Raw genomic sequence first — 21,359 nt, forward strand, 5'->3', positions numbered from 1 at the left:
GCACATCTTTTCTGCAAAAGAGGCAGGCTAGGGTCAAAAAACTTGAATTGAACAAAAATCACTGGTAATGCTGTGCTTATAAGGGCACCAAATGGCACTTATACTCTCATGTTCGTGAGAGAGCCATTTTCACACCTCTGATCTTTGATTGCCTGGCCAGTGGTAAAGTTTTCATTTGATGGTCCTTCATTTAAGTTTTCTTATTCTAAGATCTGCCTTTTGTATTTGTATTGTAAGTGTTGAGTTACACAATATTGTTTTTTTCTGCAAATAATAGATCATGACAAGATTTACAATTACATCTGTTTTTTCATATAGACTCGTGTTTTGTTAAAGAAAAAACTAAACAAAAAGTATTGATAATTCTAGGTTGATTAGGGGTCTGAATAGCATTTATACTGGCATATTCTTAAGAGAGCCACACCCCAGTCAACGGTCAAAATTTTTGTTGTTTCTCATTCTAACATCTGCCTTTTGTATTGACTAAGTGTTGTGTTATCCATTATTAGGCCAATGCTTTTTGCTTTTCTGCAATCATTGGAGCATAAACTTTGTATTTACTAGTTTTACAGTTGCGCTACATTTTTTTTTCATGCAAGCCAGGGCAACTCTTGTTGAACAGAATGTGCTGATGATATGAAGTTGATTAAAGGGCTCGCAATGCCACTTGTACTGCCATATTCTTGAGAGCACCACCCCACCACTGCTGTTTGGTTACTGTTGTGTTGCCCTTTTACCGCTCTTAACAGAAGTGTTGAATAGTTTTGCAAGTACATAAATGATTTAAAGATATATCATGTCCTGATTGGTTTATCTTAATGGTATATTAGTGGGTAATACCTAGTATATAACTTGTCATCCATATAATTCTAAGGTACACACAGTATTGCGAGATGCATGCACAATAAGCACACCAAACTTTCCAATACACATATACTGTATAATTGCTTGTAATTATTCCGAGCAATGACATCAGTACAGGCATAAGTCAGTATATGTACTATGCTTTTACAAAATGGCACACCCCAGATGTTGAGACAAACCATTGTGTGAGTACTTTTACTTAAAAAATATACTTTAAAGTAAATTTAAAGTAAGTACTTAGGACTTTTACTTAAGTAAGATTGTTGATGTAGCACTTCTACTTTTACTTGAGTACATATTTTGCAGGTTACTTGTACTTTTACTTAAGTACTAAGCTCTGTACTTCCTCCACCACTGCACACTATAGTGCACCATTCAAAATTCAAAGTTTGCACTATTTTACTTTGAGCATTTGTTACTCATTTCTATAATTTAGTGCTGAAGGAGCTGCTCAGTGCTGTCAAGGTCTCCTGCATAGGGTGGGAGATGTTGTCTAACAGGGATGATAGCTTATCTACCATTCTCCTGTCACTCACCACCTCCACTGGGTTCAGAGGGCATCCTTGACCAGAGCTCTCCCTCCGGATCAGCCTGTTCAGTCTCTTTCTGACCCCAGCAGAGATGCTACCTCCCCAGCAGACCACACCATAAAAGATAGCTGAGGCCACCACAGAGTCATAAAAGAGTGGGTCCTTCACCCCAAATGACCTGAGCCTCTACAGGAAGTACAGCTTGCTCTGCCGTTTCATTTAGAGGGCATCAGAGTTGTGAGTCCAGTCTAGTTTATTGCTCAGATGAACACCAAGGTACCTGTAGCTCTCCACAGCCTCAATGTCCTTACCATGGATGTTCAGTGGTTGTAATGGAGGAAGTTTGTGCCTGCGGAAGTCTACCACCAACTCCTTGGTCTTTCCAGTGTTGATCTGGAGGTAGTTCTGCTGGCACTAGTCAAAGTCCCGAGTCAGTTATCTGTACTCCTCGTCATCCCCATTTGTGACTAGGCCAGCTATTGCAGAGTCATCAGAGATCTTGTAGATTGTAGGTGAAGTCTACAGTGTAGATGAAGATGGTGAAGAAGAACGGTGCCAGAACCGTTCCCTGTGGGGCCCATCTTACTGCAGACCACCCTGTCTGACACACAACCCTGAGTTCTCACATACTGTGGTGGGTTGGTGAGGTAATACATGTTGTGAGGTGATGATTCACTCCTGTGTTCTCCAGTGGGAGACAAATAAAAGAACACGATTCTCACAGTGCTCCCAGCGGTCTCCAAGTGAGAGAGGGAACGATGTAGGAGGAGAATGATGGCATCATCCACTCCAGTGCCAGGCTTGTAGGCAAACTGAAGTGGGTTGTGGAGTCTCAAGACTCAGATTGTTGCCTCAAGACTACAATCTGACACACATGGAACTTCTTCACCATGTCAATGAAGAGGCAACAAATCACCCCAAAAATAATTTAGGTTGGACCCTGACACCCTTCATCTCAGATTTAAGAAAGGCCTTATTTTACTTTACAAGATCAGAGGGATCATTCCCTGTCCAAACTGTGTAAGGGAAGTTGATTAACAAAGCATTGGTAGCTCTATGGGATTACTCTAGTACTTTACTCACTGCCTGGACTGCTCTCATTGCTACTGATTTAGGCTAGTTCATCGAGTCAAGTGTCAGGTCATGGGGCCACAGCACCACCAGGTGCCATCCTTACCTTGTCATAGCATGTGCTATCCTGTTCAGTGTTTACTACGTTTATGGCCCTTTATTATCTTTTTGATACATAAATATGTAGTTTAACTAATCTCTGGTGTCGCACTCAACTTTTTTGACTTAATCAATTTGAAGAAAGTCATGCCAAGTCATGTCACATGTAGCGTAAAGTCCCTGACAAAGGTCTTGTCTCTTGTGTACAAATTGACCTCAAGTGCAAAAAAGTTGGGTGTTTTTTTACAAGAAAAGGCTAATTTTATTCCCAACAGCTTTTGTAATAATATTTCAGTGCAAAACAAAATGGTCAAAAAGTATTTGAATAGTGAAAGCTTGCTAAAGCCCATTGAGTCAATTTTTGCAAAGACATAAGTGTTGTCGCATTGTCATATGAGCTTCATTGACTAATAATGAATAATTAGGTCTCAGGTGTATAAAAAGAAACCCAGTACACTAGACCTTCACATCAACTGCAACTAGACCTCTGTAAACACGCCTACGATTCACCCTGAGACTAAAGTGTCGATTATCAAGAGGCTGGAGACCAGATCCACTGCTGATGTGGCAGACACCTTCAATGTGTCGCATCGTCAAGCACAGAGGATTAAAAAAAAGATCTGAAGAGACTGGAGACGGTTTGACAAGCCCAGGTCAGGCAGACCCCGCAAGACAACTGCTCCGTTTGTTGGCTCAAAAATCCAAGGCCAGCCCATTTCATACAAGGTCAACCAGAAAAAAAGGAGTCAGGAGCAGGTGGATGGCATGGAGCATTATCATTTTTGGGCAATGTCATTTTTTTTGGGGCAATTTGGGGTTTTTGGGTAAGGCTTAGCAGCAAAGTGAAATAATCAACAATGAGGAAGCAACGTCCAACATGGCTGCCAGGACTTAATGTTGGATGATGAACTGCTTTGTTCCAGTTTGTGGTCGTTGGTCTCTTGGGCACTGCAGTGCCCCCTGTGGGCCATGAGATGACATGATCGCCATGACATAAGACCACTTGTATATATGACAGAAAATTAAAGCTATTCAAACAGAAAAAACCTGAAATAGCCCACCTCAGGTGGACACACCTGTAGCCGAACTTGAGATATGAAATAAAAAGATATTAATAGTAATAAACAAATATCTTTCAAAATGTATGAGCAGCTATGGCATCAGCTTTGATCAGGAAACGTGCAGAAAAAATATGCACACCTGGTAGGCCCTCCTAAACAAGATGATTGGCTCTGTGCAGTTCAGCCCACTCTAAGAACACTACAAATACAGCAGGAATTCTTCACACACACACTTTTGCTCTCACCTCTTGCACAACCTTCAGGAGTACGGGAATGGCTTCAAATCCTGTAAACAAGATTTTTGTGTACGAGAATCCTGACTTTCAAGGCGTGAGCCGGGAGTTCACTGAGTATTGTCCAGACCTTCGGGATGTTAGTTTTAATGACTGTATCTCCTCTGTGAAGGTCATAGGGCAGCCATGGGTGTTATACGAACACCCCCACTGTCAGGGTGCCCAGTTCTACTTTGAGGAGGGTGAATGTCGATCAGTGGAGTGGCATGAGGTAATTTCTTCACTGGAACAGGTGAAAGAAGATCTGACAAATCCTCAGATCACACTGTATGAGGATCAAAACTATGGGGGTAGGAGCATTACCCTCAACTGTGAGACAAACTTAATGTTTGGCAATTTCAATGATATGATTTCTTCCTGCCGAGTGGACAGAGGAGCATGGGTCCTGTATGAGCATCCAAACAGAGGTGGTCGTTCAATTCTGGTCAGAGCTGGAAGAGAATTTCCAAGCATAGGCTGGATTGACAACCAAGTGTCTTGGGCTCGTCCTCTTAAACCTGGGAGACCCAAGATAACAGCAGAGCTCCTCTGGGACAAGAAAGAAGAAAACACCAAATCAGTCGTCATTGACTCCATCTGTGGTGTGAATCGTGGAAAACATGAGCAGACCTTCTCCTCTGAGCTCAGTCGGGAGTATGAAGGTTCTGTCACCGAGAGCTTCAACTTCAGCAATGCTACACAGATAAGTGTGGGGATGTCATTTGGGTTTGATATTGGTATAGTGAAATCAGAGGTCAATGTGAATGTGAGTAACACTTTCACCGTGGAGAAGGGGACAAGCAACACCAAGACGGAAAAGAAGGGTGTGAAGATTTCCATACCAGCCACCATCCATCCACACACCAAGCTCACTGTGAATGTAGTGAGAAAAGAGGTGGATGTGAAGGTTCCAGTCAAAATAACGATCCAGTCAGGCTACAACTCTTCGACTGAATACGGGGAATACAGGTGCCAGGCTGGTAACACGATCTTGGCTGAATACCAAGAAGAGGACATTTAAGGCTGCAGTAAAAGTAAAAAAAAGAATTATAACCATATCATATACACAGCAAACTAAATACTACTTACTAATAAAATACAGAATTCTTACTTTGTAATCTTATACGCCATAACCTATAGAGCATTTCTTTGTTTCATTTTTCCATAACTAAAATGCTTAAAATGTAAGTCTGTCAGTCTTGATATATTGGTGTACCTCTTGTGATTTGGTGAAACTGGTGTGATTTTATCCCATATGTTAACCTCAATGTATTACTGAAAGTGAAGCGATAATCATTGTGACAATTATTATTAAATGATTAGCATTATTAAACTAAGCATTTTTGTTTTTGTTGCATCAAAAACAAAATACCCAAAAATTATGTATATTCTGGATAAGCAGATTTGCAATACCTATGAGAATCATGAGATCAGAGTGATATATTATGGAATAAAACACATATGTATGTACAGATTAAAGAAATGAAAACAAACATTTAATTTCTGGAATGTCTGGAAACGTCATAACTGCATTGTCTTTTTAGACATCAGAAGCATTATTGTCTTCACAAATTTCAGAACAGTTAAAAAAAAAAAAAGCCTCGTTTACATTTAAAATGAGACACCAGTGGTTTAACACACGAGGGGCCCATTTCAGAAAGGAGTTTACAAGTGAAAAATGTTAAGCCTGAAATGAGAGAAACTCTGGGTTTTCCGTTTCAAAGTGGCAGGTTTGTCAAACTCGAGAAAGCAGGGTAAGTCAAGCCTGTTTCTGAAAAAGAGGTAACTTTTACTTAGAGTCAGTTACCGTGGTAACTTACTCTGTGAACCTAACCTGGTCAGGAACCTGTTTTATTCTCTAATCTGTGAGTTTCTGTTGGTCTCCTCCCCTGTTTTAAAGATGAAGCAGTTAAGGGAAATGCATGTACTTTTTTGGATGAGGAGACTGTATTAATTCGAAGAGAATTACATTGACGCCGGGCAAGGATTTTGAGACCCAGAGTGGATTTCTTTTCTTTTCTCCATACATTTGTGTTTGAGCGTTACCGTTTTACGTTGCAATCAATTACATAAATCCATAATCTAATCCGTTCTTAGATTACTAATATTACCCATTGTGGCCGCGCTCTTACATCCGGGCAGATACTATGTGCAGCTTTACGTTTCTTTGCTAGGGGAAGATTACTGTAGATTATTGGGGATGCTGTGCATATTAGTAAGGCCACTGTATGCAGGGACACAATGGTAGTAAGTGGGATTTGAACCTGGGTCTCCTGGTTCATAGGCAAGTGTCACTCACTAGGCTTCTACCACCCACTGATAAATGCCTTAAATGTAAATAGATAAAGTGTATCCAAGTATTGCTCCCATGAAGCCTGGGCTCTTGAGCTTTTGTGAGCTGCAGGCTGTGCTTCGGCACCTGTCAAGAGAAATTAGAAAGTTCCACACCTACATCAAAAAAAAGCTCACTCCCAGGTTCACGTGAAATCAGAGCGTGCTGTAGATGTGAAGGTGGTGGAAGTAAAAGAGATCTCCGTACTGACAGAGGTGACTGCATTAGTCCAGAAACTGGCTCTCAACCAAGAGGAGCAGATGGATAAACTGTCTGTCTGTTTATTAAATTAATGAATTTCATGTCATCATATTGGAGATCTTTCTGGTATGTTTTCTGTCTATATTATGAGCCATTTCTTCAAGTTGTGGGAGACTGTTTTCTGTTTGCAGAATATAATACTAGAATAGGCATAAAGACAACTTCTGGCCCACAAGGTGGCATCACAGTCTCGTTTTTATGATTAACTGCCTCACCTATTTCTTCTGTGTCCTGATCGACCTGCTTCACCTGCTTGCATATAATTGAATTGAGCAGATGCACTACAGCACTTCTTAATCACCACAAAATGCTTCTCTTGCTCTTGTCCTGTGTCAATTTTTTAATTTTCAATGATGTTTGACATCATAAAGGCTTTTGAAAAAGCTAGAGCAATTACACATTTTCTGTGTTAATTGTGGAATTGACCTTTACAGCTGAAATCACAGCCTCTAAGAATATGTTCAGTTGAAAAACTATACAAATGCCCCACCCAAGGTTACTATAATTATTATTACTTACAGCAGTAATGTTGTCAGCTTCATAAAACATACAATTGATAGTTTAAAACAGTGGTTCTCAACCGCTGCAAGTAGGTGCGAGTGGACCACATGATGGGAGGCAAAAAAAAAAAACTAATTTATGATCTTTGTTTGGATTCATCAGATCTATTTTCGCTGCTAAAATAGACCAAAACAGTGATTATTTCATCAAAAATGTAAGTGACTATTATTAACTTGTTTGTCATATGAAATCAGTGTGAAATTAGTGAGGTGATGGTAAATTAAGTGGTGGTCAATTGTCAGCTCTCTTGGTCGAACTGTATTGTTAACTGCATAAAACAAATAAACTAGTCAGAATATAGGCTACAGTTAAAGCTTTCCTTTAGTTTTTGTGAAACACACGCAGCCACGCACACACAAACATGTTTAAATACACTTATGTTGGTAATAAATGAATAACAATAAATTGTTGTAACAGTAATATATGCAAGTTTTGTTTTACACTGTAAAAATGTAATGATTTGCCAATGCAAAGAGAGTACCGGCACCTTTTCTTCCCACTTCAAGCACTGATTATAACACAAACAACTCATCCTCCTGGCAACTTTTTTGTCAAAAGCGACAATCCAGTGACTTTTACTGGTGTTTTTGGAGACATTTGTGGTGTTTGGAGACTCGAAAGCATGAATCACGCAGTTATGCATGGATGGTGCACAGGCAATGACGGGGCGTCAGCGTGGTCTAGCTGCTCGCGTTCAGCACGTAGCTCCACTTGTGAAATTGAAGTGCCCACATTGCATGGTTTATTGCGAAGCACTTCTTTTTGACTCCGTGCTTAACAAATCCATGAAAAAAAGTCTCATCAAATCACAGCCACTTAACACTCGATTGTTTGGGGTCCTCTGCCAGCCTTTATGTGCACAGCAAATGAGCTTTAAATTAATATGCAGGAACATATTATTGAGCTGAAGAGTGACAGAAGACTGAAGGAAGTCTTTAGCTCCTGCCCTATTTTGTCATTCTGCGCAGCCTTGATGCTGGAATATCCTGAACTCTGTGACGTCATCTTTAAGATTCTCCTTCCTTTTGCGTCAACATATTTGTGTGAGGCAGGATTCTCAAAAATGACTGCACTCAAAACTAAATACCACAATCGTGCACAAATCGAGGATGATTTGAGGCTATGTTCATCAAACATTGAGCCAAGAATTGAGGATCTTTGCAAGGCAAAGCAGGCTCAGGTCTCTCATTAACAACACCTACCTGCAAGCTTCTGTAAAAAATGCAGATGATGCCTACTATTAGGCCTAGTAATAACAACAATAATAAAGCATAAATTAATATCAGATATAATTCCCAATTATAGCAATAGCCTAGTGAAGATAATAGACCTATACTGATGGTGGTAAAAATAATAATCATAACAACAATAAAGCATGTAACCTCATATAATTATATAGCAATAGCCTAGTATTGATGATAGGACTACCTACCGCAACTGATGATAATAATAATAAAATAATAATAATAATAATATGGGCCTAAAAATAATAGCACCGCACCCAATCTATCTATCTATCTATCTATCTATCTATCTATCTAGACAGGAGACAATGTAGTGGTGCCGTGTTTTACAGTTTACCCGCAATTTAATTAGCGAAGCTGGAGTTCGCTTAAGCCTGCTGAGTTAAAAGAACAAGTGGTTGCACACGTATTTTAGTTTTACTGATTCCGGAGATGAAAATCTTTTCATGCATAAAGGTGCATAGCGAAAGGCGGAGGTTCGGCGACTTTCTGGAAAAGTAGCAATTACTACACAGGACAGAAGTGCACGTATTTCTGTGCACGTGGCGGAGGCCGGGAAAACCCGCACGGCAGCAGACGGCACGGTGCTGCTGAGGCCTTGGACCACGCGAGGAGCGAGGACTTCTGATGCATAAAGGTACATGAAGAACTGCACCGACTACAGGATTATTTTGCAGACGGCGGAAGGGCCATCGATCGTGGGTACAGTACTGGAGGAAGTTGTGAGTAGACTCAACACACATATTCTCCACCAGTTTGAGCTCCACCAAGCGTGCCAACGATAATAAAAGGTACCTAGACTGTGTGAATATTTAAAACTCGGGTATTTTATATCAAAGGCTGGTTTAAATGATTCACACTCACTCCCAAAATTCCAGCTCTTCTCTGTGTGCTTGTGTGTGTGCTTAGGCATATCAATTCATATTACATTTCTATGATTTTAGTTTACAATTAAGAGCTTAAAATATAAATGCATAATGAGTTGTGGATATTTATCTCATCAGTATTCTTTTCATTGCAGTCCACAGGTGATGAATGAGAAAACCTTCTGTCAGTAGGTTTGGGCTATGAACTCTGTTCAGAGTTCAGGTTATACAGCCTGTTAATAATGATGAAGAGATTTTAACCATAAGCTGTTCTGTGAATTGTAAGTTTTGTAAGAATTGTAAGCTATGGGTTGTCTGTGTAAAAGGAAGCTTATATTTATTGAGCTACATCCTAACTTCCTCAACCTTGGGGTGTGATAGGAAGGCTTTTGAAATAAAGTACAGGCTGACATGCAGTAAGGTCTGTAGGAAAAAACTGAAAGTCAGTCAGCATTCCAACGTTTCCCATCAATTAACACAAAAGAACAAAAGCCAATTTATCTCTGCGATGGCAGTGCATCCGGAAAATATTCGCAGCGTTGTGTGCATGTGAGGATAGGAGCTCATCGAAAGGGCATATAAAGTTTTAAACTGAACTCGCATGGAAAGTCATGCTCTGTGCTTGCTGCACAGGCCCACAAACATACAATGGGATTCAAAATATGCCATATTGAATGCTGAGCTGAAGTCAATAAACAGCATTCTGCCGTAAGTGTCTTTTTTGTCGGGGTGGGAGAGGGTTGTGTGAAAGCAGTTTGGCTGGTAAGCGAACTGAAACGGTCCAGATTCTGTGTCTTCATGTGCCTCTCAAAGCATTTCATCATGATGGGTGTGAGTGCTATGGGCTGCTAATCATTGAGGCAGGACACAGTTGATGTCTTTGGCACTGGGATGATGGCAGTTTTGAGGCAGGTAGGCACGACGGCTGAACTCAGCGATGTGTTGAAGATATCTGTGAAGATGTCTGTTAAGATTGATATTGCTTGCCTGATATGAAATTGAAGTGATTGTCATTGTGAGACACTGCAAGCACAGATATGATTGTCCATCAAAATGAGGAGATAAGATCACTTTTACATTCTTAATAAACACATTAAAAAACATACACAGTTGCAAAGTTAAACACAATGCAACCTTTAAATTTGATTCAGATTTTATGTCTTATACACAATCAATCATAGTACACCATGCAGTGAAATGTTTTTTAAAGTAGGACATTGCAAAAACAGTACAACAAAAAAACAGTAAGGATAAACTTGTCACACGAACCGGGATCAGAACAAGAGAGACGTGTAAGAGGAGACGAGACACCGCGGTGCGGCGGGACGCAAGGAGGCAGGTAAGTTCCTCCACGTTAATCTGCGAACGCGTACGGTGTGAGCCACCAACACCACACTGATGTTGTCGTTCGCGTTTTAAGGCACAAGACAGGACCAGTGGGGGTGATGAAGGCTGTCTTCCACTCGTCGCCCTCTCGGATGCGAATCAGGTTATAGGCCGAACGGAGATCCAGCTTTGTAAAGTACTTCGCTCCCGAGACGGCGTCGAGGGCGGTGTTGGTTAGGGGAAATGGCGTTTTTTTTTTTATAGTGATTATGTTGAGTCCACGATAATCCACGCACGGTCACAGACCACCATCCTTCTTGGTAACAAAGAAGAACCCTGCCGCGGCCGGGGAGGTCGATGGGCGGATGGTGCCGTTCTGAAGCACCTCCGCCACAAACCGCTCCATGGCCAATTGCTGTGCTTTCGAGAGGGAGTAGAGATGTCCTTTCGGGGGAGTGGTTCCCGGTAGCAGGTCATGTCGCCTGGTCGATGGGGAGGCAGCTGGGCAGCTTTGGCTGGGCTGAAGACGGTGACTAGGTCATGATAACAGGAGGGGATGTTGTCCAACACTGGACGGGTCGGCTCTGGGTTTGAGGTGGCAGACGGGGAGAGCTGTGGCAGAAGGCAATGGCGATGGCAGTGCGCTCCCCACTCCAACACCACGCCACGCCGCTGCTGCTTTTCTTCCTGAGGCAGGGTTGTCCGTCCCAGGTGCATGGGTTCCCCCCTATGGTTCCGGAGGAGTGACGGTGGGCTGAGGTGGTGAGAAAGGCGGTCGGGGAGTCCGGTGCCGGGTTGGAGTGGAGGCCGCAGTTTTCGGGAGTGCCAGCGATCAATCCTCAGCGCGAGTTGTATGAGGGCCTCATACGTTGCTGCCATTTCCCGGCTTACCATCTCCCCACGAATTCGCGCGGCCAGTCCTTCAATATAAATCATCCGGAGGGCGTGGGCGTCCAGCAGAGCTTTTGCAGCCAGGGTCCGAAATCGTGCGGTGAACTGGCTGACAGATGAAGAACCCTGGCGTAGATGGTAAAGCTGTGACGCGACGTCTTCCACACCGTCCGGATGGCAAAAGGTGTTTTTTAATTCCTCCACGAATTCGGAATATGACATGGATGCTGAGTTGGGGGAGCTGATTAGCGTGGCCGCCCACTCCGCCGCGGGACCAACGAGCAGGGTGAGTAGGAGGGCGATTCGGGACCGGGATCTGGGGTAGCGGCGAGGTTGCAGCTCAAAAACCAACGAGAGAGTGGTGAGGAGCGCCTCGCCGCTACCCTCGGTCCCGTTCCAGCGCTCCGCGAGCGCCAAACTGGGTTCGGGAACCGCGGGGGGACGAGGGCTCTGCGCAGCGTTCGTCGCTTCATGCACTCGGTGGGCTGCCGCAGGAAGCGAACCTCCTGTGACAGACATTCAATGAGATTCTCTTGCCGCACTACTCGATCACATAAAGCAGCGAAATCTGAAGCGCGTACGGGCTCGGTCATTCTGTCACACAAACCGGGATCAGACAAGAGACCTCGGTGCGGCGGGAAGTTCCTCCGCGTTAATCTGCGAACGCGGACGGCGTGAGCCACAACACCACACTGATGTTGGACAGGTTGAAGGAATTTTTATCGATATATTTGGTTTTCTCCGCGGGTCCTTCAACCCAGGTTCTCGTAGGAGGATTCACTGCTCGAGGCTGAGAAAGAATGAAGACTCAAGACTCAGTCTGCGCAGAAGGGGGAATCTTTAATGTTCACAGAAGACTACCACTAGCACTCTGTGTACAGATTCCGATGTTTCAGTGCGTGCTCAGCTCTTTTATAGGTAGTGACAAACAAAGTCTTTTTTAAGGTGGAGTCTTCTGCTCGTTCGTGCTGTCTTCTGCAGGGGCCGATAACCTCTTCAGCAGGGTGAAACCACAAGGTGCATAGTTGACAGTTTTAACACGGTCGGCTGCAGGTGTTATGTTCCACTTCCTCTTTGAGCGAGATGTTCCACTTCCTTTATGTTTGCACAACATCTGATAACAGATGTTTTACCAGTCTTTAGCAAAGTAACATATGTCAAAGCAGTATATTTCTACAATTCCCCCTTTTGAACTATATTTAATAGTTCAATAAAACAGAACGGACATATAGTCAAGCTGGAACATCTCCTCTGGGTCTTTTAAGGTTATAGTGAGGAGTAAACAGACATGACAGCCACCCTGCCCTGGGTCGGCCTGAATCGTCCGTAACCTAACAGGAATACATGATAAGAAAATAACCGTAATGATACAAAAAGAAGGAAGAAACAATCAAAAGAGTATTTAGACATGGGACCACATGACACCTTCTTCGTCATCACTGGCCAGTGCACAAAAGACCAGAAAGACGACAGCTCTCTGTCTCCAGGTCATAATGTCTGGAAATGGCCAAGACATGGTTATAGAGAAAATATATAAAACAATATGAACACTGAGTAAATGCAAATTAAGAGTAGTAAAATGTAGGAACTAGTATGATAGGACGCAAAGTGAGGTAATCCCCCTTTGGAAATGTACAACCAGCAGGTCGTATTTTGGGGTCAGTTGTGTCCAGTATCTGCTCTTAGGGCATCCTGGATCTCCGGGACAGTCCGGCCTGGTTCAGGTGCAGCCGCACACTGGGAGAGGTGAAACCAGGTGTCTCCTTTTCCTTTGAGCCGAACAGCATGTGACGTCCTCTCGGTGATCTGGTAGGGCCCTGTCCAACGGGGTTCACTCCATTTCCGTTTGGTCACCTTCAGGAGTACGTATTCTATCCCTGGACCCGGGGGGTTGCTTGCAGGCGGCTGGGACCCTCGGCCTGTGATCTGCGTAGAATGCTGGGAGAGAACACTTTGTAGAATGTTAAAATATGCTTTTGGAGACAATTTTTCAGATGCTTCAGTAGTCATAAACAGTCGTGACGAAGGACCAGGAAAGGGACGTCCATGTTCTAACTCAAAAGGCGTGTACCCCGAGGTTTTGTTCACCGAGCTACGAATAGACATTAAGGCCAATGGTAACGCGTCTACCCAGGTCATTTTGGTCTGTGCACAGATTTTTGCCAATTTAGTTTTGAGTGATAGGTTCATTCTTTCCACTTTACCTTGTGATTGAGGATGGTAAACCGTGCCAAACTTGTGTTTTAACCCTAAGGCAGATTCAACTGTTTGCAGATCCTTATTTTTGAAATGAGTTCCATTGTCTGACCTAATGGTTTCAGGAAACCCGTGTTGCGGGATGTAATGGTTAATCAGGCACTTGACCACCGTTTTGCTATCTTCTCTAGTCACGGGCCAGCCCGAGAATGCATCCACCATGACTAGAAGGTACCTATGTCGTTGTTCAATATTGTCTAGCATGACACTTACATATGTGAGTACACGTCTCTCTCCCCCTTTTTTCTGGAACAGTACACCATTGACGTGAGTATCTGTTCCAGAAACATCCAAATGAAAAGTCAACGCATAATCCGGGATTGCTAGGTCAGAGGCCACGGAAAGTCGTTGTTTGAGAGTGATGAAACATTGTTCAGTTTCATAGGTCCATTCTAATGGTGCGTGGAGGTTTTTCATGCCTTTTGCGTTCACAAGAGCCCTGAGAGGGGTAGTGAGACCCACGTAATCAGGGATATAATTCCTACTAAAGCCAGTCAGACCTAAGAAGGAGAGCATGTCCTTGACAGAATGTGGACGTGGATGGTGTAGAATAGAATTTCGATGGTCTTTAGATAGAGAGACCCCTGTCTGAGCAACCATGCGCCCTAAGAAGGAAACTTGTTTGCGGCAACATTGTAACTTGGACCTGCTAACTTTGAAGCCGACTTCTGCTAGAAAGGTCAATAGTGAGCGAGTTGCTTGTAGGCAAACGTCTGCCGTGGGGGCAGAAAGTAGTAAGTCATCAACATATTGGACCAGGAAACAGTCAGATGGGAGTGGGCATTTAGCTAGGATAGCCTTCAGATGTTGATTGAAAAGACCGGGCGAGAGAGCAAACCCTTGGGGTAAGCGAGTGTAGCGCCATTGGTGGCCCCTAAAAGTGAATGAAAAGATATCTCTCAAGGACTCCGCCAATGGAAGGCAGAAGAAAGCGTTGGCTAAATCTATACATGAGAACCAGGCGTGTGACGGAGGCAGGTTGGCCAGGGCAACATAAGGATTGGGCACCGGGAGAGATGTAGTCCCCAGGAGGGAATTGATTCTCCTGAGGTCATGGACCATACGATATTTACCCGTACCCTTCTTTTCGACAGGGAGAATGGGAGTGTTCCAGGGGGATCCAGAAGGTTCGAGGACCCCAGCATCAATTAGACCCTCAATGGTCTCAGCAATGCCGGCTTCCGCCTGGGGTTTGTGTGGATATTGAGACTGCCACACGGGAGCGGAAGTATGCAACGTAAAAGTGACTGGAGGGATGCCGACACAACCAACGTCGGTAGGTCCCTGAGACCACAGGGAATGTGGAATGGAATCAAGAATTGAATGTGAGTCGCAATGGTCCGTCATTTCTCTACCATGAGACCGAGACAAGGTGTCATGATGCAACACAGCGGAGTTGATCGAGGACGAAGTGGGCAGAATTTGGTAAGTTGAAGTGGATTCCGAGAATAAAACATATGGTAATCTAGTATTGACCCAATCGGTTGCCGCAATTGCTCTTTTTACTATTCCACCTAATTCCTTGGCCTGATGTCCAGGGTTTAGGGCCAAAGAAATGTGTGGGGCCGCTTCAGCAGACATCATATACCACTGTTCCTGTTCCGGTGTGAGAGTAACAGCCGCCGCCACGCCCTCAGGAGCAGCAAAAAGACATGATGTAGTTATTGACCACTGATGACCTTCGCAATTTTCTTGGAACAGGTGCTGATACCAAGTGGTGTCATGTCTGTCATAGAAAAGAGTGAGATGGGGTGGGTCAGGAGGAGGCACGTAAGGATGGAGCTGGGAGAGCCACGGCCGCCACTGCTGGAACATTGTCAGTACACCTGGGGACGCACTTGGTTCAGAGTTCAGCATAGCCCAGTAGATGTCTGCTGTGGGAGACACATCCTGAGCGGGATGTAAAAGAAACTGTCCATTTCCTTCAACCATCTCGCGGCAAGGAAGGATCGTTCCTGCTGGTAAGGACACAGTTAGGCCCTGTGGGGAGCAAGTGATACTGGCCCCCAGTCGTATCAATAAATCTCGGCCGAGGAGGTTGACCGGTACGTCCTTGGAACAAATGTAACTGTGTAACAGTATCTGGTCGCCAACGACGGTAGGAAGTGGTGTGGTGAACGGCAGAACCCTTGGATCCCCAGAGATGCCCACGACTGTAGTAGTGAGGTTGGAAAGTTTACCTCGCGATACGGACCGGACTGTGGAGTGTGTAGCCCCTGTGTCCACCAGGAAGTCTTTTTGCAGTCCGTCTACAGTTATAGACAACATGGGATCCGCCGTAGGCACCACACTGTCTAGGGCAGTCTGTGGGGTGTCCTAATGGGAACCACCCTCAAAGTGGTCCCAACTTGTCATGGGCATTTGTGGGGCCGGAAAGCCTCCCGGACCTCCACGCGGCTGTTGGAATCTCCCTCGCTGTGCGGGACGGCGCTGATATGGAGTTCCCCTGGCTGGTAGGCCAGTGGGCCTGTGAGGGCAGGTTCGGGCCCAGTGGCTGGGATCTCCACAGGTGAAGCAGCCTGTGGTTTGTCCCCCGTTTCCACCCCTCCACTGACCTCTCCCTCTGAAACCACCCCTTCTCTCCCCCATAGGGGGACCAGCCTGTCCGTAAGGGACAGGTGGAGAGTACGCCGAATGTTGGGGGTACTGTGGCGGAGGCTGCCACCCACCAGAAGGGAAAGACGGCATTGGCGGCTGAGGGGGGTGTGGTACAACTGCGGCCACTAACTGCTTTTTTGGTTTTTCTGGTTTGCTACCTAATTCTTTTTAGCTTGTTGTATTTGCATTCGGAGTAACTGTTGTTGCAGGTCTTCCACAGTTTCTCCCTTACTGGAGTCCTTATCCTGACATTTGTTAAGGTTAAAGAGCAGGTGTTTTCTCCATGTAGGAAAATCACAATCTTGCAAATCTGGATTGTCTTCCATTCTGTCTGCTACTGCCTCCGGAATCCCCTTTAACACTGCCCTTCTGAACAGAATCGACATCGGTCCCTGTGTCCCGGGGTGCTGCCCTGTCCTTCCCGTCCAGTCATCTATTGCCTGATCTAAGTAAGCAGGTGGGTTCGATTTACGGTCCCATTTAATTCTAGTCATTCCTCCGGCTGCGTCTTTCAGTGGAAAGGACTGTCTTAGAGCGCGATTAAGGTTGTCAAGAACATTATATATAGGAACTTCATTGGGGGTTTGGAGAGTACCTGCATCTCGTTCTACGGCTATCAGTTGAGACTTGGAGGAACACATGGTCAATATTGCTCTAATGTCACCCATGGCTAGGTCGACCCCGGCAGTGTGTTTTTCTAAGGCGACCAACCAGGGGTGTGCTCCGTCATGTATGTTAGGTAATTTGTGAACTAGTCCTGTAATATCTCCTAGTGTGTATGGCTGATACACAGGCCTTTCCCCTGGCTTTCTCTGGATCAGTGGATAAACCCCTGCTACCCCTTTCAACTCAAGTCCATTATTTTCCTCATCTTCCTCTTCTTCATTTTCGTCCCCTTCTATCTCATCCCCTTCCTCCTTGGTCTGTTTGCAGTCAGATCCTTTAGTTCTAATTCTTCCCCTGGTCCTATAAGCTATTGATTCTCTATCCTCAGTTCCCTGTTCTGCCTTAGCCTCCTTTACAGCCTGAATCATTAAGTCTGCAAGTTCCTCTCCGGCAGTCTGCATGTTCACAAGCTGGCCTGTCATTGGTTGCCAGTTACCTTTGAGGTACATCGTAACTGTTTCAGGGTTTGAACCCGAGTCGGGTGGTGAAGCAGATTCTCTCCTGTAGGTAGCTTCTGACCTTTCCACAGTCGTGGGGGACTGTTGGGGCTTGCTGTGTTTGGCCTGGTACCGTGCCCCTGCATGTTGGAATGGTGCAACGGGTTGCGGTACCAGTGGATCTGCTTTTACGGTGTCAGTTCCTAATGAAGGTGTGGTGGACGATACACCTTCGGCGGGACAGGTTAAGATGCCCCCCCCGTGACTTCTAGGACAGGATATATTGATGCAGGCACCCTGGGAGGTGGAGGCGCTGTTGGGGCAGGGGTATATGGAGGTGGTGCCTCTTTTTCCTTTTTCATGCGAATTTTGGCGAGTTCCCACCATCCCATGAATTTATTGTATTTTATCCTTTTGTTCTTTTGTGTTTCTTGTTCCTTCTTATGTTTTTGTCGACTAAACAGCCCAGCACTTTCCAACATTTTTTCCGCTTCTCCCTCTTTTTTCTTAGCTTCTCGCGCTATGGAGCGAAATATTATGCCCCAATTCCCACTACTCCCTTTGGTCTGGCCTTTTTCTATCAGTAGTTTTGTGGCGGTGGTGTCGAGTAATTTCTTTTGTTCCGCTGCTTCCTTAGAAGGGTAAGTGACATCTATCACATAATGCATCTCGATCAGTTGTTCGCCGAGAGTACTGAGAACACTTCCGGGAGCCCAACCATCTCCTACATCTTTATCCAGTTCTCCTTCCATTGTTATTTCCACGGAAAGGCTTGTCTTTATTTTTTATTTTTTTTTATTTTTTTATTTATTTATTTATTTATTATTTTTTTTTTTTTTTTTTTGAGAATTTAGTCCAGCTGGGGGTCTTGCCAATAGGTGGCACTAACAGCTGGGGAGCACCGTTTTAAGTCAGTGAGTCAGCACTTGAAATATCCCCCTTTGGTGGTATCAAGCTTCTACCTGGGAGTAAGACTTCCCCGGCGGATACACCTTGCCTCTGCTTCCAAATGGGGGTGCTATTTGTTCTCACTGTTGTTATCCTCGTTCATTCATTCCCATGTGGTGCAATATGTAGATGTACTTATGTGTTATATGCTTTTTAATCGTATCAGGGGAATACCTGGTATTCACCCTTTATTGAAAATGGTGGTGAGTAAAAAGGAATCTAATTCCCCTTATTATGTAATCTGTGAAATACGGAAGAACAGACCGTCTTTCCCAGTACTTCACAGCATTCACACCGTTGTGTAATTATTTGGCCGTGTCAACTCAAAGTATTCATATGTCACATGTAAAAAATACCTTTTAATACCCTTTGAATATTACTTTTGGAATTTAAGAAACAATCTGTACTGTTTCTAAGGACTCCAACCCATCAACTGTTACCTTGGTAATTTAAGAAACAATTTGTATTGTTCCTAGGGACTCCAACCCGCAACTAAACCTTTGGTAATTTAAGAAACAATTTGTATTGTTCCTAGGGACTCCAACCCGCAACTAAACCTTTGGTAATTTAAGAAACAATTTGTATTGTTCCTAGGGACTCCAACCCGCAACTAAACCTTTGGTAATTTAAGAAACAATTTGTATTGTTCCTAGGGACTCCAACCCGCAACTAAACCTTTGGTAATTTAAGAAACAATTTGTATTGTTCCTAGGGACTCCAACCCGCAACTAAACCTTTGGTAATTTAAGAAACAATTTGTATTGTTCCTAGGGACTCCAACCCGCAACTAAACCTTTGGTAATTTAAGAAACAATTTGTATTGTTCCTAGGGACTCCAACCCGCAACTAAACCTTTGGTAATTTAAGGAACAATTTGTATTGTTCCTAGGGACTCCAACCCACAACTAAACCTTTGGTAATTTAAGGAACAATTTGTATTGTTCCTAGGGACTCCAACCCACAACTAAACCTTTGGTAATTTAAGGAACAATTTGTATTGTTCCTAGGGACTCCAACCCACAACTAAACCTTTGGTAATTTAAGAAACAATTTGTATTGTTTCTAGGGACTCCAACCCACAACTAAACCTTTGGTAATTTAAGAAACAATTTGTATTGTTCCTAGGGACTCCAACCCACAACTAAACCTTTGGTAATTTAAGAAACAATTTGTATTGTTTCTAGGGACTCCAACCCACAACTAAACCTTTGGTAATTTAAGGAACAATTTGTATTGTTTCTAGGGACTCCAACCCACAACTAAACCTTTGGTAATTTAAGAAACAATTTGTATTGTTTCTAGGGACTCCAACCCACAACTAAACCTTTGGTAATTTAAGAAACAATTTGTATTGTTTCTAGGGACTCCAACCCACAACTGAGAAATATTGTCGGCCCCCGAACTGGACTCGTCAGTCCCAGTGGTGGTCCAACCTCAGTATTACTTTACTTTATGACTCTCGTATTACTTTTACTTTAAACCTTAATGTTTACTTCATTTATTAGTATTACAGTCTCTATCAGCCTTTTGGAACAGTCTTTAATTTAATACAGGGTACTCGGAGTCTGGACACAAAGTTATATTTAGAGTAGTCAATTACAGCAGAAGGAAAGGTCTGCTTACCTTTGTGATTCGAGCGCTCGCTTTCTGTCCAAACTCCTTTCACCCGGTCTCGACCAAATTCCTCCGACTTGTTTTTATCTGTTTGCTCTGTTGATCCAGAAGAACATCCTGTTCGTGACGCCAATTGAAGGAATTTTTATCGATATATTTGGTTTTCTCCGCGGGTCCTTCAACCCAGGTTCTCGTAGGAGGATTCACTGCTCGAGGCTGAGAAAGAATGAAGACTCAAGACTCAGTCTGCGCAGAAGGGGGAATCTTTAATGTTCACAGAAGACTACCACTAGCACTCTGTGTACAGATTCCGATGTTTCAGTGCGTGCTCAGCTCTTTTATAGGTAGTGACAAACAAAGTCTTTTTTAAGGTGGAGTCTTCTGCTCGTTCGTGCTGTCTTCTGCAGGGGCCGATAACCTCTTCAGCAGGGTGAAACCACAAGGTGCATAGTTGACAGTTTTAACACGGTCGGCTGCAGGTGTTATGTTCCACTTCCTCTTTGAGCGAGATGTTCCACTTCCTTTATGTTTGCACAACATCTGATAACAGATGTTTTACCAGTCTTTAGCAAAGTAACATATGTCAAAGCAGTATATTTCTACAAGGTACGGTCGTACTTTGGTTGAGGGTTTCGGAGCCGAGTCTAATGACGTGTGTCATGCAGCTGGCAGCTGCTCTCTAGCCAATTTATAGGAGTCACGTTACCTCGTTTCCGTGTTGCTCCAAGTCACATGATGGAATGACAAAAGCCAACAAGACATACATTTAAGCATGATATGGAGTGCAGTATTAATGCGAAAATAAATGTGATTGTCATGGGTGGGCTGGACATGGCGATGAAGGAGGACGCATTCGCACGATTTCACGCGACAGGGGGTTTAATACAAACTACAAGCGAGACAAGGGAACATCAACACGCACAATGACCCGACGATGAACAGACACGAACAGGATAGTTTTATACAATTATACAAATATACACCAGGTGAACACGATCAGGGAACATTACACGAGACGAACATGAAACTCCGGTCCGGACTCCGGATCCGGAGTAACCCCTGCCGGTCCGGATCATGACAGTGATATGGATAGTGTCACAGTTGATGCACTGATGAAAAAGTGTGTGAATGAGGAGATAAGATCACTTTCACATTCTTCAAGCATGCAGAAACCTGTTTTTTATACTAAAATAACATACACAGTTGCAAAGTTATATACAATGCAAACTCTAAATTAGATTCAGAGTTTATGTCACCTACGCCATAATATGTTGTATGTCATGCAGTTAAATGCTTTTTGCAAAAAAAAATAATGTAATATGGATAGTGCAGATTTTAAAGCACAGCGCATAGTTATAAAGGGTGGAAATACAGAGACAGAGACCGGATCTGCACCTGCACCTGAGTAAAGTAAACCTTTGAAAGTTAACCTTTTCATGTGATGTAAATGGAATTGTCTGCT

At 43.8% G+C, this 21,359-nt stretch overlaps 2 protein-coding genes across 2 annotated transcripts; one reads left to right on the forward strand and one right to left on the reverse strand.

Moving 5' to 3' along the window:
* Window positions 1-3,845: 3,845 nt before the first annotated feature.
* On the forward strand, window positions 3,846-5,234 carry LOC114763438 (epidermal differentiation-specific protein-like). Its single transcript, XM_028953143.1, has one exon. It carries the CDS (start codon window positions 3,899-3,901, stop codon window positions 4,916-4,918), a length of 1,020 nt encoding a protein of 339 aa, XP_028808976.1. The 5' UTR covers window positions 3,846-3,898; the 3' UTR covers window positions 4,919-5,234.
* Window positions 5,235-12,199: 6,965 nt separating this feature from the next.
* LOC114763697 (uncharacterized) lies at window positions 12,200-17,347 on the reverse strand. The gene is made up of 4 exons (XM_028953456.1): window positions 17,072-17,347; window positions 16,190-16,292; window positions 16,022-16,101; window positions 12,200-15,938 (listed from the first exon to the last, which is right to left on the reverse strand). Exons 1-4 carry the CDS (start codon window positions 17,345-17,347, stop codon window positions 13,038-13,040), a joined length of 3,360 nt encoding a protein of 1,119 aa, XP_028809289.1. The 3' UTR covers window positions 12,200-13,037.
* Between the last annotated feature and the right edge of the window lie 4,012 nt (window positions 17,348-21,359).

Source organism: Denticeps clupeoides, chromosome 14, assembly GCF_900700375.1.
Source record: "Denticeps clupeoides chromosome 14, fDenClu1.1, whole genome shotgun sequence".
In the NCBI taxonomy this organism is placed as follows: Eukaryota; Metazoa; Chordata; class Actinopteri; order Clupeiformes; family Denticipitidae; genus Denticeps; species Denticeps clupeoides.